General features: G+C 38.9%; 2 protein-coding genes across 2 annotated transcripts in view; one reads left to right on the top strand and one right to left on the bottom strand.

The window, feature by feature from the left end:
- LOC134318276 (tight junction protein ZO-2) overlaps nt 1–12,219 on the top strand; it is an 81,520-nt gene extending 69,301 nt beyond the window's left edge. Inside the window, exons 15-23 of the mRNA XM_062999112.1 lie at nt 1,970–2,065; nt 2,358–2,437; nt 3,721–3,931; nt 4,145–4,245; nt 5,644–5,868; nt 7,042–7,194; nt 7,919–8,248; nt 9,757–9,842; nt 10,954–12,219. Of these exons, the coding sequence (XP_062855182.1) occupies nt 1,970–2,065; nt 2,358–2,437; nt 3,721–3,931; nt 4,145–4,245; nt 5,644–5,868; nt 7,042–7,194; nt 7,919–8,248; nt 9,757–9,842; nt 10,954–11,128 (1,457 nt within the window). The 3' untranslated portion in view covers nt 11,129–12,219. The remainder of the gene's footprint in view (nt 1–1,969; nt 2,066–2,357; nt 2,438–3,720; nt 3,932–4,144; nt 4,246–5,643; nt 5,869–7,041; nt 7,195–7,918; nt 8,249–9,756; nt 9,843–10,953) is intronic.
- Nucleotides 12,220–13,327: 1,108 nt separating this feature from the next.
- On the bottom strand, nt 13,328–16,032 carry pierce1 (piercer of microtubule wall 1). The gene is made up of 3 exons (XM_062999110.1): nt 15,743–16,032; nt 13,897–13,975; nt 13,328–13,820 (listed from the first exon to the last, which is right to left on the bottom strand). The coding sequence occupies exons 1-3, from the start codon at nt 15,886–15,888 to the stop codon at nt 13,620–13,622; spliced, it is 426 nt and encodes a 141-aa protein (XP_062855180.1). The 5' UTR covers nt 15,889–16,032; the 3' UTR covers nt 13,328–13,619.
- Nucleotides 16,033–18,666: the final 2,634 nt, after the last annotated feature.

Below are 18,666 nucleotides of genomic sequence, written 5' to 3'. Positions count from 1 at the left end.
AATGTCTGGGACACAATGCTGGACTGCTTATGCAGTTTGAAGGCTCTAACAAACAAAGCCCTGAAACAAAAGTCATGACCTGCAGTTATGAGTTATTTTGCTTGAACGCCAAACACAGAATGGGAGAGGAAGTCATAATAAGTTTTTGGAAGCTGGAAATGGGCCGTGTAAAAACAAAAAGGTCTGGGGAGAATAATTAAGCTTGCATTTTGGATGGGATGCAAAGTCATTAGTCCCTATGCGTTGGTGGAGGAGCCAGCGCTGATTAAACATTTAACAACCCAGAACCGTTCACCCACAAACCCTGAGGGCGGCTCAGATCCACAGAGCGTATCTCACTCTCCCTATTAAGTGTATACCAATGCACAAAGACAAAAACATTATCTTCTGAACGGGCAATTCCCCACACAGTTTAAATACAACATGAAACGAAAGTCGAACAGCATTTAGATGTGAATTCTCTAAAATCTGGCCTCAGTTTTATTCATCTAATTACCTTGTAAAAGCTAGATGTTCCAAAGCAAACATAGATTCAGATCAAGCTTTAGTTCTGTTGTCTGTCTGTAGAATTACTTGCCTCCTACTCATGCCACGCTCAGGCTGATCAGAGCCAGATTTTTTAAGCACCATAACCTGTATTCTAATTTTATATTCTTATACTTATGCTTCAGCTTAGACCCAAGCCAGATTAATATTTAAAACACTTTATTGGAAACTATAAAAGGGAGAAGCTGGATAAGAAGCCAGATTTTGGCCCACCTTTAGATTTGCCGCTCTAAAAAAAAGATAATAAGATTAGGCACATTGACGTTTCATTTGAGTTCAAGAGTGAAAACATTTTAACTGGGCTTTTAGACATTCCAAACAACTGGAATTTAAACTTAGTGGACTTCTCACAAAACTTTAAAACATGTCGGTGGGAATTTGTGCCCATTCAGTCAAAAGAGCATTTGTATATTAATCTGGGCACTGATGTTTGTCAGTCGTATCCAATTACCTAATTGCATTATGCTTCCTCTCTACTGATGCTGATCTCCACTTCTGATCGTGGAGAGCAAGACTGACACACGCCCCCTCCGACACGTGCACAGTAGCCGACTGCATCTTTTCACCTGCACGAGGCGAGTTCATTTGTGGATCAGCTTTGTGTACGGAGAGCCACATCCTGATCAACGCAGTATCCCTTGACTCTGTGTAGGCACCATCAGCCAGCCAGCAGAGGTCGTAACTGCATCAGTTATGAGGTCCCTATCTGGCTCCCACCCTGTATGAACAACAGCCAATTGTTGTCTATGTAGCCTCCCAGCCGGATGGCAGAGCTGAGTTTGGAACCGACAAGTTTGAAATGTCAGCTCTGGTGTGCCAGCGTTCAGTTCATTCCAAGGCTGTTCATACACCATTCAAAGAATTTGTCTGATCTTATATGGCTTTGTTTCAGTAATCTTATCATGATCTAAAATATATGTCTACATCACATGTGTGTATATAAAATTTATTTTTAATACAAATATATTTATTAATAAATATGTATTTTTTGCATTGTATACCCTTTTTCTTTTCATTAAATCATGTCCACTTGTGAATTGTACTAGCAGCCTTACCACATGCATGACACCCAAGCTGGTCAGGGGCCCACATCCCTCATTTCCTCCCTTAGACTTCCTTAGCCAATTATGTCTCTGTATGTCCAGGTCTCCATAGTAGACTAGCACATTAGGACATTGCACCATTACAGCACCATAAACATAAAAATATTGGCCAGTGCAGCTTTGGGGGCCTTGTACGAAATATTTATTATACAAGCTTATTAAATTATTATTTATTATTTTATATTATTTCATTAAAATAGCAAATAATAGTAAATAGTAAACCATGAATGTAATTTTCCAAATTGTAGTATTGTAAAACCTGTTATTTATAAAACTGAGAAAACTGGATCAGTGACATGATTCTTCCATCTCTTCTGTAGCTGGTTTCAGGAGGCCGGTGGTGCTGTTTGGTCCCATAGCTGATGCTGTTATTGAAAAGCTGTCCACTGAACTGCCCGAGGAATTCATCATTGCCAGTAAGTACAGCCAGCAAAACAAGCTTCTGATTTTCTGATTTTTTACTCTTTTAACTGAAACTCATCCTTTAGTTTTGCAAGAAATATTTTAACTTATTCTTAATTCACATATTTAGATTAGATATTAAATTACATGTAAAATGTGGGCACATGGGTGGTGCAGCAGTATTTTCTGAGTGTCTATGCAGCCCCTGCAGCCCTGACCAGGATAATAATAAATAATTATTGTGACAATAGTTGTTTGCTGTGGAAAAAGCTTTGTGTACATTGTTCTTTTATGTTTGCGAAACAGAAACGGAACCCAAGGATGCTGGATCAGAGAAGTCTTCTGGGGTGGTGCGTCTCAACACCATCCGACAGATCATTGAACAGGTGACTCACTTCTTATGTACTCACACTTATGTATGCTCACAGCATTCCTTTCATATTCTTTTCATGTTGACATGATGGCATCACATTAAACATTGCTGATACCACATCCCAAATGTGCTTTGTTTAATTAAGACCTAGTGACTGAGTAGGCCTGTGAGATTCACTGACCTAATTGTCATGTTTGTGGAACCAGTTTAAGATTACTTGTGCTTTCTGACTTGTGTTATCATGTTGGAACTATTACAAGATCTGGAAAACTTTTATAAGATGCACATGATCAGTAACAATACTCAGATAGGCTGTGGCATGCAAACCATGCTTGATCAGTATAAAGGGACGCAGTGTGTACCTTCCCCACATTTGGACTGTGGACAGAAGGCAGAGTGAGTCCAAGCAGTTCATGGCAAAAAACTTAGCAGAAATCGAGATTCATCTGACCACCAGGAGTAGAACCATGGATGATGCACATAAATAGTTTAATTTATAAATAAATACATAATTGAATTATTTTTTAATTAAACGGGTCATATTAAAATTAAAGTCTTGTATTTATTTCTACATTTTCATATGTTAACGTCTGTTTGGTCTGTTTCTTTATTTCTTCGTTTATTTATTTCCGTGTTTCCACAATTCTTTATTTTTGTTTTTCTGCATCTATTTGTTAATTAGGTGGGCAGGCCTAGCTGGATTGAGTAAAGAGATGGAATCATTCCGGTTCTATTACTACTGCCTAGACCAACATATAAGTTATTTATTTAGCTAAATGACGCACTAGTAATTTCGTCTATGTGAGACATATGAATACAAGAATCGTACTGTTTTCAAACTGGTTAGCTGAATCCCATAGCAGGTCTTCCAGCAGTCTCCCACTTAAAGCCATTGCATAGTTAATAGCATAGCTAGCTTGGGTCATGAATAGATAGTTGCTTCTGTCTGTTTTTAGCAGGGGAGTTTTACTGAATGGTTTCTTTTTTTCCACACCATTCTGGCGCACATTTACTCATATCAAGCTGAACATTAACTAAAGCTCTTGACCCGGGTCTGCCACATGACTGGCTGTTCAGATAAATCCACGAATGAACAGGTGTACAGGTGTTCTCAAACACACACAGTATTCAGTATGGATGTGTGTGTGTCTGTGTGTGTGAATATAACATAATGAAAAAAATGAGACTATTTGAATGTGAGACTTCCTCTTTTCCTCTTTTACTTCTGTTCCTTTTTTAATATCAGTATAAATATTGATGTATTTGTTTACTTGTTCTGCTTCTGGTTTGACCCAGGATAAACATGCCCTGCTGGATGTGACGCCCAGGGCCGTGGACACCCTGAACTACACCCAGTGGTACCCAATTGTCATCTTTTTCAATCCTGACAGTAAGCATGGAGTAAAGAGCATTAGGCAGAGGATCATTCCCAGCTCAAACCGCAGTGCCCGCAAACTTTTTGAACAGGCCCTCAAGCTCAGGAAATCCTGCTCACATCTTTTCACCGGTGAGTTCCAGACCACCTGTACTGCATATGCATCTTATGTAACATTGCATTCCTTAAAATAACGTGTTACCAACATTAGTTCTGAGATATTTTAGCAGTCAGTGTAGATGCTCCTATTTAAGTAGACTTAACTTGAATCTACTGTAGAGAACACAGCAGCCAGATTGAACTGTCATGATTCTCTCTGTGCCTCTATCTGCTTTACTGTGCTAGCTGTTATTGACCTAAATGGAGCCAATGATGCATGGTATGGCAGTGTGAAAGACTGTATCCGGCAACAGCAGACGCAGGCAGTGTGGGTCTCGGAGGGAAAGGTAACCACCAGATGTCATGCTTCTTCATCGTTCTTCATACAGCTTCTATTTTCAGTATTTCTTCATTCATCATTTCTTATCTTAAGTTAAAGGCAAAGGTTTACATACACTTGTTAGGGTCATGGTAGTCTTTATAAAAACTTACTCTACATTGTAAATTTGTGTTTATACTGGCACATTTGGCAGATTATTTCTTGAATGTCAGCCACTAAATGGACAGTGGTAGCCTTCACAGTGGCAGAGGGTAGAGCTGTGGGCTATCAATTGAAAGCTTGAGAGTTCAAACCCTGTCTGCTCCAGGGGCGCTGTACAATGGCTGACCCTGTGCTCTGACCTCAGCCTTCCAAACATGCTGAGATATGCTAAAAAGAATTTCAGAGTACTGTAACACCTGTATATTTGTATATGACCGATAAAGGCATTCTATTCTCTATTCTAAACCCTTAGCAGTTCAAAGCTTGCTTGACTGTGGACAATGGTACCCATTTTCCAGCAGCTTTTTATTCATGGCAGAGCTGTTTTTAGTTTATATCTAACAGTTTATATCTAAATTTGATCTCTGTATAAGGTGACAATTGGGTTTTCTTTCCAACCTTGGCAAGAGACCACTGTTCCATGTATTTCATAATGAATGCTACCCACAATTTAAATGACAATACATTTACATTTGCTGCATTTAGCAGATGCTTTTATCCAAAACAACTGACAATAACTACTGAACACGATTTTAACAATTAAGCATTAAGTGCCTTGTTTAGGGGTCCAACAGTGGCAACTTGGCAGTGGTGGGGCTTGAACCAGCAACCTTCCGATTACTAGTCCATGACCTCAACCACTGAGCTATCACTGCCCTATATACAGAACATTATGCACCATTAAAAAAAATCTGACTTGTCCTATGTGTGCCAGTCCATTGCATGGCTTTAGCCATCCCCCTTACCCTCCAAAGACATAAACAATTAAGTCCTTGTAGAAGCCCAGCCAGGCATATCTCAGCGTTGGTGGGTTAGCACAATGGACCACACCCACAGTAAACTTATGCAAGAACCTAAAGTTGTTATTTTATTTGGGTGGGAGTACAGATAGGTGTTTTCTTATCATTTAGTCATCTTTTTTTAGAAGTGTATGTAAACTTTGGACTTGAGCTTTATCTTTCTGGATCTGTCCATTACTTCAGTCAATCCTGTTAGTATATTCATCAATACATGTTCATTTCCTCAGTATACTGTATGTAGCCAGTTAGTCATTCTTTCTTTGATTTTCTTTGCTGTTTACTGTTCATCTTTCTTTGGTGGTGCTCTACAGCTTTGTTTTTTTTCTGTGTGTGTGTATGTGTGTGTATGTGTGTTTTGTTTCCACTCCTGTCTGTACCCAAGATCCATCATGTGTCTCTTTTAGCTGGACGGGATGGCAGAGGGAGACCTTGATCTTCCTGACGACCGTATGTCGTACCTGTCAACGATGAGCACTGACTATCTTACCATGGACAGTCGCATAACCAGTGACTATGATGACACGGCTGATGAAGGAGGAGCTTATACTGATAACGAGGTTGACGAAGGGCTGGAACGTCAGCGGGTGTCGGCCATCAGTAGATCCTCCGAGCCTGTCATGCCAGAGGAGGTCAGAGAGCAGTCATGCATGCTTACACAACACACACACACACACACACACACACACATCTAAGCATGAATATACTGTATATATGGATGGAGGTAGGAACCTTGTTGCTGCAACAGACACTTGTACTGTTTACTGCCAGCATTAGTGGTGGAGGATTCCAAATTTGTCAAATGGCCCCTATCTCCTAAAGTGAAAGAGACTCATTTTAAAATAATAAATAAGATATATCCTGTAGCAGTGTTTCTTGAAAGAAGATTTAAATTTGATGTTGATTTATGTGCCTTTTGTAAGTCAGAAGATGAATCCCTGGAACATTTGTTTTTTTCATGTCAATATTCACAAGGTCTTTGGACGGACATTATAAATTGGATTAATCTTAAACTTAATATTCCTTCTTTTGGAATTGATGACATTTTATTTTATGTGGAAAACTTAAGTTCAGCTTTCTCTTATGCTATAAATGTGGTCGTACTTTTAGCAAAATACCACATTCACTGCAGTAAGTGGAGGGGTAACAAGCCCTCTTTCCTTTGCTTCATGAATGAATTTAAATCATACTATTCTGTATTAAATAGATTGAAAAACTGGAAAACTGCTAGAATCATCTCATATCAGATCTCTAAAAACTTACTGTTTTAAGTTTCTCATTGTATTACTGTATGGCTTTTCCTCTGTTAATAATAATAATAGTTATTATTATGTTGCGCCCCCTAGATGGTAATTTATAGGTATGACATCCTCCACGAGAATTTGTATTCTTTTGTATTGTTCTGTATGTTATGTTGTTTAAAATAAAATTGATTAAAAAAAAAAAAAAAAAAAAAAAAAAAAAAAAAATTAGTGGTGGAGGAATACAAAGTGCATAATGAGCTTTCTGTAAGAATCCGCCACTGACTGGTGGCTTTACACGTGTCTGAGAGCTTGTGTAGAGTCTGGTCAAAGCAATTACACTGATACTCTGACAATTATATGAATGTAAATTTTAGAAAATATAGCCTCTATCGTCCTCTACTGCCCAAAGTTTGTAACTACATAGAAAAAAACTTGACTCGTATGTAAAATGTACTGTTTTAGTGTGTCCACTATTAGCTCCTGCTTTACTGGCTTTCCCCAAACAGTCATTCACTAATATGTTTTTTTCTGTCTTCACTTTGACTCCTGCATGCTCTGCAGGTCCTCAGGAAGTCCAGCCCAGAGTTCCGTTTCAACTTTCGTATGGGTGTGGTAAGCAGAGAGCCACCGTGTGAAACCAGCCCTCCTGTAATGTCCACGTTCCTCCCTGATTCGCCCAAGGTCTCCCGCTTATCTAGTCCTGCTGTCAACCAGGTAAGCTGTGTATCTATTTGTATAATACAGTTAATTTTTGGAAGCCAATGAGCACTTTGTGTGGAATAAATAAATGTGCCAACCCCCCAATTTTCAGAAACAAATATGCATTTTTTTATGCTTTTTTTTTATATGAAGGACCTCATGGATGTGAATTTTAACCCACTCGGTCACGCATGTTTAGCTGGTGGAAATCCCTCCACAAGAGGAAGATATTATCACAGTATTTATGTACTTAACATTAGCTACAGTGTATTTCACTTCATTTTTTTTTTTATTGTTGTGCATTAATGCTTTCTTTATTTCCAAGTGAACCAGACTAATTACAATTATTACAACTAACATTAGCACTAACATTTATTTAAAATGTTAATTATTACACCTTGGTAACCAGTTACATTCTTAGCACAGTGGACTACTCTGTTTTGAAATAAGACAAAATAAGAGTCTACTATCAAATTTTATAAATGTATGTTTTTTTGCCTGCAAAGGCCCCAATTGTGTTTTAAGAGTATGCCTGGAAACCAATGGAGGGTGCTTTATTCATGCCCAAATGATAAATAAAAACCCATTTGTTTTCTGGCATAAGTAAATCATGGTCTGTTTCAATCAGTTATCTGTGTTCCTTTCTCAAAGCCTGTAGAATTCATGATGGTGAATTTGTTATGTTAAATAATGATACACCAGCAGCTGTACTGGCTCTAATACATGAAATTTCTCTCAGGTAAAACCACTGGCTCAAGATGAAGCATTATACGGACACTTTGACCCACCTCCAGCCTATGAGCCGAATGCCAGCAACCTCGCCAACATGCAATACCCAGCAAGCACACTCAAACCCCCTCCACCACCTGTATCACTGAAGCCCATCTCTGTTCCCCACTCTTCCAAAAGCCTGATGGACAGCCCTGTCAGAGAAAGAAAGCTCCCAGAACAGAGCCCTGAGGATCCTTCTCAGAGGTCTTTTCTGGGAAAGCTGAAAGCCTTTGAGAAGATGGACCAGTTTGCTCGACAACAGAGGTTGCTGGAGCTCCAGCAGGCCCAGGAAGCCAAGGTAATGACATTGATAGCATTAATGCTCCAGTTGAGGCAAAGTAGTAAAACAAGTGCTTTTAAAATCTTGTGTTGCATTATCAGGTATCATGTTGGTACACTTGCTACCAACACTTTCCAGACACACTATATGGCCAAAAGTATGTGGACACCCAGCCATGAGCTTATTGGACATCACATTCCAAAACTACAGGCATTAATATTTAGCTGGCCTCCTTCAATCAGCTGTAACAACATCTACTCTTTAGGTAAGTCATTTGGACTCTTCTGGTCCAGTCACTTGTAATCTTACAGCTGGACTACTGCAACTCCCTCCTGGCAGGAGCTCCCATGTCTTCTACTAAACCCTTGTAGCTCATTCAAAATGCCTGGTCTTTAACCAACCTAAACACTGCCACATCACCTCACTGCTGCGTTCTCTTCACTGGCTTCCTGTAGCTGCCTGCATTCAGTTTAAAACACTGATGCTCGCCTACAAAGCCAAAAATGGACCAGCCCCAAGCTACCTTCGTGGTCTGATCAAACCCTGCTCTGTACCGCGCAACCTCCGAGCCACTAGTCTCGCTCGACTTGATCCTCCACCCAGGACTAGATGAAGACAAGCATCAAGGCTGTTCTCTGTTCTAGCACCCAAGTGGTGAAACGAACTTCCTCTGTCTGTCCGAACATCTGAGTCTCTTGCTGTCTTTAAAAAACGATTAAAAACCCACCTTTTTACTAAACACTTAAGCTGACTTGTACTTACTTACACTCTTTCATCTTTTCAAAAAAAAATAAAATAAAATAAACAACCTTTGGTTCTTACAGGTTTTAGCAGATTTGTGTTCTTGGACTGTTGTTTACTTAAACTAGAGTAAGGTAATGTTTACTATGGAAGCACTTCTGTAAGTCGCTCTGGATAAGAGCGTCTTCTAAATGCCGAAAATGTAAATGGTAAGGATTTCCACAATATTTTGAAGTGTATCTATAAGAATTTGTGCTAATTCGTTAGGTCAGACACTGATGGATGTAAAGGCCTGGCACACTGACATTGCACCTCATTCCAAAGGTGTTAAATGCAATTGCGGTAGGGGCATTGTCCAGGCCATTGGAGCGCCTGAACTTGTTTAACCATGTTTTAGGGACCTCATTTTGGGCACAGGGGTACAGTCATACTTGAACAGGAAATTATCTTTCCCTAACTGTTGTCACATTTAATTTATAGTAGATATTTGCAATAGATGTGACTAAAATACCTAAGCTCAATAATCAGTAGGTGAGTCCACATACTTTTGGTCATATAGTGCCTCAGCTGGATTGTCTGTCCAGCAGTAGCCCACAGTTGTCTCACCAAAGCGGTGGCTGACAGGTAGTCTGGCAACAGTAAACAAAAAAAGCATCTATTAAAGGTCTACCTAATGAAATAACAATATTTTTGTTACATGTATCTAATGAAATGGCAGCTTGGTACATAATGTGTTTATAATAATGGATTGAAAACCATTAAACATTAGTAATACTCTGTGTTAGGTGGAGATTGCCCAGAAGCACTTGGACTGCTATGCTGTCCCCATCAAATCCCAGAAACTGGACCACAGCAGACCACAGCCTATCGGGTAAAAGCATAATTTTTCCTCAGGGGTTAAAATGTTGCCATCACTCAAAAAGATACCTGCTTAAGCATCCTAACAGGTCGAGACTCTGTTTCTTAATTCTATTGTTCACTTATTAGTGAATTCAGTGCATTAAAATCGCTATATTGCTTACACTACAAGACTTAATCACTTATCGCATCGTGTAAGTGTACACTACACCACTGATGGCCAACTAGTATATGACACTACAAAATCTTTCACTGACTTAAGGATACACAATTCCACTGTCTTTTGGCAAAAACACACTGCAGACTTAAATGCATAAATAAAAGTCTGTGTAATTTTACTGGATTTAATATGTGTAAAATCTAATAAGAAAATTCAGTTATAATTGTTTTTTTTCTTTTTGCATCATCCAATACAAATATACAAAAATTTTCTGTGCACCCCTGGTGACATCTGCCTGCTGCCCCATACCCTTGCTGGCCAAGGGCTGCATGCTTTACACAGATTAATACAGAGAGTTTTTATGGAGTACCATCTAAGTATCCTAGATTTTTTTTAATTAAGTTTTATTATTCGTGTATTAGTCCTTATAGAGGAATCTTTTGCGGCACTGCATGTGAAATGATGAATCTTGTGTAACGGGTAACTGCCTGTTCTGCCATGAATGTAACCAAAGTGTGTAAAACATGATGTTAAAATCCTAATAAATTAATAAATGGAGGAATCTTCCCTCCCACATCACAAAGATTGCCGGCGGATTAATTGACTACACTACACTGTGTGGGTGAGTAAACATTGTAGGTCTTCTTGAATCTTCTAAACGCCTAAAAAGATTGCAATACATGCTAACCTAAAATTTGTAATTAATACTTTCATAGGTAATAGTATTATGCAATAATATGCCTTAAAGTCTTATAATAATAATAATAATAATAATAAGCTGAATGGTACCATTTGGACAGGCCAATACCCAGTCTTACAATTCACACACATTCATTGATGTAAAGGCATATACTAAAAAGAAAAGTGCGGGCCACACATGTCCCAGAGGCTGCAGGTTAAAAACCCTTGCATTAAGTACTAAAGTTAGGATAACCCAATGTCTTAACTGTTTCTCTGTTCTCAGATCCAGTGCAAGACCAGAATCTCAATCTCCACCATTAAAAGTGCCCCACTCAGACAGCATTTCAGCCAACCCTAGCAATGATGTGGCGGTTCAGGGGGAGAATCGACAACAGGCGGACCCGACAAAATGTGGTTACTCTTCCAACACACAGGAATATCAGGATACAGAGCTGTAAAGCTTCATTCCGTACCACACACTGCTCTGTCATTTCATATAGGTGCAGTCCTACTTCCAACTGCTCATGCCCAGAAATTTCTTTTTCACTTTTCCTATGCTGAGATCTTTTTTTTTTTTTTCTTTTACTTTAGGTTCATGTGGACTATATGGCATAATTCTTACAAACTTACATCTTTGTACACACACACACACACACACACACACATGCATTTATATGTACGTATATATACACACATATGCCAGTTTATTGGGAAAGGGAGCTTTTTTTCTTGCCTATGCAACCAGTTCTGTAGCCTCAGAGCTGGAACCTCTCACAATGACTGTCTTTTGCTACATAAAAACCTTAAGCCTGGTGTGTCCTACACGCCGGATTTGTGTTACTGTTTCTTATTTTGTGAACCTGAAGCTAAACTTCTGCAGGCAGGTCTGAAAAGGCCACTGTTAGAAGTGAACACTTCTCTGCCTTTGCATTCCATCATTTCCGAGCAAACAAGTGAGTGTATGATTCTATAATATGATACAATGGATTTTGTTAGGAAGTTTTAAAGTGCCTTTTACTTTCTGAATAATACAGAGGTGTGGGGACTTGACAATCCAGCCCACTGGACAAAAATATTCTGCTGCTCTCAAGCTTCAAGGGCCAACAGGGAAAAGACAACACCAAAACCCTTAATACTGTATTACTGTTCACCTGCCACCCTTATCTTCACTGTTACTCACAGCCAGGAGTGAGGAAGTCTGATTTCCACAGCCGGGCTGAATGTGAGTTGTATGCACAAATGTACGTATGAAAAACAGAGTGTTATGGTTGCGTTTATTGTATAATAACTGATGTAGCTACGGCTAGACTTGTTTAATCATTCCACACACCATTTCTTTTAAATAGGCATCATTTTTTGTTTGTCTGCTGGACCTTGTTGGTCAAAAGTGCTTTTTATCTCATAAATGGTGTTTTATTGCCTCCAGTTTGTATGGATATCATACAGCAAATGAGTTCATAGACTGGACTTTTCCATTCCACTGTTGATAAGTTTTATTCTCCAACATCAAATAAAATATATTAATAAAATATATTGGTGAAAAATAAAACTGATGGAATCTGTGTTCTTTCTGGGTAATGATTCCATAACAGCCAGACCATTTTAAAATGTTTCTAGTTTCTACACCATATGGCCTGTGTGTGTATATACACCGATCAGCCATAACATTATAACCACCGCCTTGTTTCTACTCACTGTCCATTTTATCAGCTCCAGTTACCATATAGAAGCACTTTGTAGTTTTACAATTACTGACTGTAGTCCATCTGTTTCTCTGCATGCTTTGTTAACCCCCTTTCATGCTGTTCTTCAATGGTCAGGACCCCCACAGGACCCCACCACAGGAGGTATTATTTAGGTGGTGAATGATTCAGCACTGCAGTGACAATGACATGGTGGTGGTGTGTTCGTGTGTGTTGTGCTGGTATGAGTGGATCAGACACAGCAGTGCCGCTGGAGTTTTTAAACACCGTGTCCACTTACTGTCCACTCTATTAGACACTCCTACCTAGTTGGTCCACCTTGTAGATGTAAAGTCAGAGAGGATCACTCATCTATTGCTGCTGTTTGAGTTGGTCATCTTCTAGACCTTCATCAATGGTCACAGAACGCTGCCCACGGGGCATTGTTGGCTGAATATTTTTGGTTGGTGGACTATTCTCAGTCCAGCAGTGACAGTGAGGTGTTTAAAAACTCCAGCAGCGCTGCTGTGTCTGATCCACTCATACCAGCACAACACACACTAACACACCACCACCATGTCAGTGTCACTGCAGTGCTGAGAATGATCCACCACCCAAATAATACCTGCTCTGTAGTGGTCCTGTGGGGGTCCTGTGGGGGTCCTGACCATTGAAGAACAGCATGAAAGGAGCCAACATAGCATGTAGAGAAACAGATGGACTACAGTCAGTAATTGTAGAACTACAAAGTGCTATATGGTAAGTGAAGCTGATAAAATGGACAGTGAGTGTAGAAACAAGGAGGTGGTTTTAATGTTATGGCTGATCGGTACATTACACACACACACACGTAAACCCTGTTTTTGAAAAAAGTAAAACCCAGAAAAAAAGAAACTAGAAAGCAAAGATTTTAAATGTTTTTACTCATCAACATCATAGTTTGTAACTATAAAGACATAGACAATTTGATGTCTGAAGCACACTCCTGAATACTGCAAGAGAAAGTCAAAAGTTAAAGTAAAATATTAAAGTTCTAAGTGTTCCTGCTTAGAGTTAAAAGAATCATGTATTATTACATTGATTTTTTTTAAATTTTTTTTAACCTTTTTCAGGTCAGTGTCTCAGTACAGTATGATGGTTGTTCAGACGCTTTTTTGGGGGAAAATTTGTTTTCAGCTGCTCTTAGACATGATTAAAATTGCTTTTATTGTTAACAAGACAAAACAGTGAATGCCATGAAAGTCTTGTCCTTAAATTAATGGCAATGTCAAATCAAACTAGAGATAGCTTGGTTGTTTTCTCCATCGTGGTATAAACGCTGAAAGATGATTCTATCATGCAGCATGGTGTTGGTATTTGGCCCGACGATTCGACTCTTCTCCAGCTCGGTGTTGAAGCCGTTATCTCTGTACATGCCACTCTTAAGAATGTGCTCCGAAAACTTACGGTGACTCCCATTAAAAGTGGTCTAATGAAAGACGCATGACAAAGCATTGTTATGACCCATTTGTTTATAATCAAGAAAGAAAATTAGAAATACTTACCGGCATTTCATGCACTGTAGGTTTTCTGCTACCGTAGGTCTGGTTGGTTGTTTGATAAAGGGGGTTGACCGTCCTCTTACTGCAGAGGAACAAAGAGTGTGCTTATGAGTGAGTTTGTAAGAGCTGGTCACAGGTAACTTGTAAATCAGCCAATGTTAACTGAGTAGTGCACACCACACAAGTATCACAGGCTTAACCAAGAATAAAGCAACTTTGTGACTGAAGTTTTTTTTAAAGTTTAATTAAAGCACTAGATCTGTATATAATAATTTAATTACCAAATAATGGAGGCCATAAGTACAGCAGCATGCAAACAATGCATGTGTAGAAATCACAACTACACATCAGTGACAACACAGCAGCTAAATAAAATATAGCTTGTTTATTTAAGTAGAGTTTGTATATTTAATGTCTCAAATAAAAGACATTTACATTGTGTCTGATATTGCTTAGCATACAAACTTTTTAATGCAAGAGTTAGCCATGCAGTCCTTTTTCTATGCACTCTTCTTTTTGCCAAATTGCCATTATCTTCTATTTGTCTTATCAAATCTTTCCATTGGTCTGGTTTGGTTTTCAACCACCATATATACAGCACAAACATAATCAAATATAAAGTGGGAAAGTTCCCCACAGCACACTTTTATAGTTCAGTCTGTGTGTTCAATTTAGGCCCTTTTTTCTTGGATCTGCTTTAATAATATACAATCATGAAATGGTGGCACGGTGGCTCAGTGGACAGCACTGTTGCCTCACAGCAATAAGGTCCCTAGGTTTGATTCCCAGGTGGAGCGGTCCAGGTCCTTTCTGTGTGGAGTTTGCACATTCTCCCTGTGTCTGCATGGGTTTCCACCGGGAGCTGTGGGTTTCCAAAGGACATGCAAGTAAGGTGAATTGAAGATACAAAATTGTCCATGACTGTGTTTCACATTAAACTGGTAAACTGATTAATCATGGGTGACCGTTTCTGTCATGAATGTAAGCATAGTGTGTAAAACATGACGTTAAAATCCTAATAAATAAACAATCGTAAAAACCACTACATTACCACCTAGTCTATGTTCTCTTCTGCAGGGGTTTTAGCTCAAAGTTGTTTTTTTGTTTGTTTAATTAGAATTTTAAGGTCATGTTTTACACTTCCAAGTTCAAACACTGTCATGGCCAATTTTGTATCTCCAATTCAACTAACTAGCATGTTTTTGGACTGTGTGAGGCAACCGGACCTTTTAAAGAAAACCTGACACAGACACAGGGAGGACATGCAAAATCCACAAAGGACCAGGGGATTGAATCTAGGGCCTTCTTGCTGTGAGACAAATCATACCCACCATGCCACTCCCAGCTCACAGTTGAAATAGAATTTTGCTGATAATTCTTCCTGACCTAAACTAATCAACAGTGTGGTAACAAAAGTTACCAGCAGAATTTAGAAGCAGAGATCATTTTATTTTCATGGATTCTCTAAAGTTTGGTTTTGAAATAGAGCTTGTTTATTTGAGGTCTTAAACAAAAGACACTTTATGTAAATGATATTGCTCAGCCACGGCAGATCAACTGTTTAATGCCATGTTAGCCATGCAGCCTCAACTATTTATTAGCAAAATTAGCATCACAGCGACTGTGCAAAGCTACAGAAGCAAATTCTGGAAACTTCTTGGCCTAACACTGCATTTGAGTCTAAATGTCTACTTTTGTCCACTTTCATACAATCCTAGTTCAAACAAACTGTGGTGAATTAATATAAATAAAACATGAAATACACAACATATTAATCAACTGAAATATGAAGGCAAGTCAGGTTGAACCCGTTAGCTTGTTAACTTCAGCCGGGTAACTAACAGCTCACCTGTAGCCTTTGAAGCAGTCGGGATTGTTGAAGCGTTTTGGCAGGTTGTTGTTCACTCTGTAAACGTCGCTCGTTCTCATGTCAGTGTTTTTATCAGACTTCTGGGAGTCCAGGTTCATTCCTTCCTCTGAACACTCACCCTCCATGTTCACTGTTTTGTACTTAAATTAAACCACACACACGCACCATGTCAGTTCTACTAGTGGTTGCTATCAACAGTGTAACCAGGTGACGTCACACCCTTTGTTAAGCCCTTTAGGCTGTGACCATTTATTATTTAATAATTATTTCATCTTTACTAAACCACATTTGTTTTATGTAATGATATTTTTATCTCTATTTTTCCTACACTGTATGGTCAACTATGTGTAAACACTGGTGTAATAAATAATACATTTTCATGTTTGTGAGGGCCCGTTGATTTTCCAGCGTGATTGCTCCGCCATGCACAGAGAAGCGTCCATAGTCGCGGTGCGTCCAGTTTCACCAAAAAATATTAGGGATAAGCCAAGAATAAAACCTGTATCAGGTGCCAGTTCAACACAAGATACTGTTAGGATGAATCTTTTGGTTCAAAAAGTCCTGAAGAAAGCAGTCGAAGGAAGTCCAGAAAGTACTCTTTAAAACACTTTATTAAGTGTAAAAATAATCTGTGAATATATATCAGAGCTAAGCCGGCCGGCGCTCCTTTTCTCCTGCAGTCTAGACACACCACGTAAGAAAGAGGCCGATCTGAGCCCGCCATCCCTTTTTTAAAACTAGTCTAGGCTCCTCCTACGCCGCTGCTGTTGGAGCCAATGAAATGTGCTAAAAAGCCCCGGGCTCCGCCTCCCCCCTTCGGTATGAGTCAGGGGGGGGGGATCCGGGTCACGGCGTCATTTTGAACAATAGACCATGTGGTCTGGATGTAATTTATGTTTAATAATGATATGTTAAAAACCTAACAATACCATACATGAATTTTCACTCTCTCACTTTTTTAAGTCACTCTTTAGGAAAGTCTCTTGTCTGTGAGGAGTACACATGCTTACCTTGTGTTTTTAGGTACTAATTTTCCTCCACCTTTCAAAAACATACAGAATATGGACTGGATATTCCAAATTGAGTGATTGAATTAATTAGTCTGGTGTCCTAGACTGGGATATAGACAGACGGTTGTTGGTTTAAGCCCCGCCGTTGCCATATTGCCACTGTTGGACCCTGAGCAGGACCCAAATCACAATTTTAAGTTGCTTTGGATAACTGCCATAAATGTAAATGTTTCAGGATGGCACAGGACACACTGCAACACTAATATCTGGTGGAATGGTGCTTTTAGATATTTAGACGTGCTTTTTCTAAGAAAAGTTAAAAATTTACATGTCTGATTTGTGTTTATTGTATATTAATTAAAGTACCTCATGACATTTTAATAACTTTTGTAACTTCTTTTCCTGTAACTCTTCTCCTGGGCCTTTGTCCCGCTCGGTTGCGGGGTCAGCTCTTCGGCGGATCATGATCCGCGCATCGATTTGGCACAATTTTTACGCCGGATGCCCTTCCTGACACAACCCTCCCTATTTTATCCGGGCTTGGGACCGGCACTACAATGCACTGGTTTGTGCATCTAGCGGCTAGGTATCTATAGGACAATTCAGTGTTTCCAATTAGCCTGGTGGCATGTCTTTGGACTGTGGGAGGAAACCGGAGCACCCGGAGGAAACCCACGCGGACACGGGGAGAACATGCAAACTCCGCACAGAAAGGACCCGGACGGCCCACCTGGGGATCGAACCCAGGACCTACTTCTTTTCCTGTAACTAAATAAAAAAAAAACTTTTCATGAGCTTAGTTTATTGTGAGGCTATATATACATGAAATATACTTTATGAACATTTTTACAAAAATTGGTAGCAGTTATTATGATCAGGACAAAAGAAACAACATTGTTACATCAAAATTTTAAAAACATTTTCCAGCTGATTTTGTATTTTAAAATAGATTCAATCTATTATAACAATAATACCTGAATACAAAACAACCCAACTAAAATACAAATACTAAATTGTTTTCATTACAGTTTCTGTTGTACCCATTATATTCAGATTGCCGATTTAATCTTTATTTTTAAGCAAACACATTTATTTAAGGTATTTCTAAGTTACCATGTTGGGTGTTGATGACCCACATTAATATGTACTCCACCTTAGTCATTCTATAAATCATATAGAACTACAAGACAACAGAACAACATTGGAGGCCATGCAAGTAAGTCAGATAATTAGTTCTTTCCAGTCATTTGTATTACATACACATAATCATTAGACTAATTACACATAAATAATGTGAAACGGAGGCTGCCATTTTGCTTGACTCCAGAGCTGTAGCTGAAAAATCTGGTAGTTGTTTATTGCCTGTCACAGTGCATTATTACTCACGGTACGAGTTTGAGGCAGGCCTAGCGCGTACCAAAAGTAATAATGAACTGGGAAGCAGGCCACTTTCCTCTCTTTCAGATGAATCAAACTTCACTTTGCCTGGTGTGAACAGGTTGAGATCTCCTGTAGAAGAACAAATGTCAGGCCAATCATCAGAATAATAATAATTAAAAAAAAACATTATGGGCTGAAATCTACACCCTCTTTAAAAAGGCTACTAATCTGGGAGTTTATGTACAGACATTTCACTAGAATGGTACTCTCAAGAGGATGTTTCGTGTATGTTAGTAAGTTGTTGTCCAATTAAGGTACAGTGTACCTTGGTAAATTGCAGTGAACCTGTATGTCCTGGTAACTTCTAACAGTGTGGCCTAACTTTATTATTATTATTATTTTTATTATTATTGATGATGTTAGTAATAATTATATGTATAAAAAATTTTATTTTGTCATTGTTAAAAAAACTATTATTATTACTATTATAATTATATTAGTTAATACAATATA

Source organism: Trichomycterus rosablanca, chromosome 7, assembly GCF_030014385.1.
Source record: "Trichomycterus rosablanca isolate fTriRos1 chromosome 7, fTriRos1.hap1, whole genome shotgun sequence".
Lineage (NCBI taxonomy): Eukaryota > Metazoa > Chordata > Actinopteri > Siluriformes > Trichomycteridae > Trichomycterus > Trichomycterus rosablanca.
Note: the sequence above shows the minus strand (reverse complement) of the source record. Positions and strands in the feature narration are given on the sequence as shown.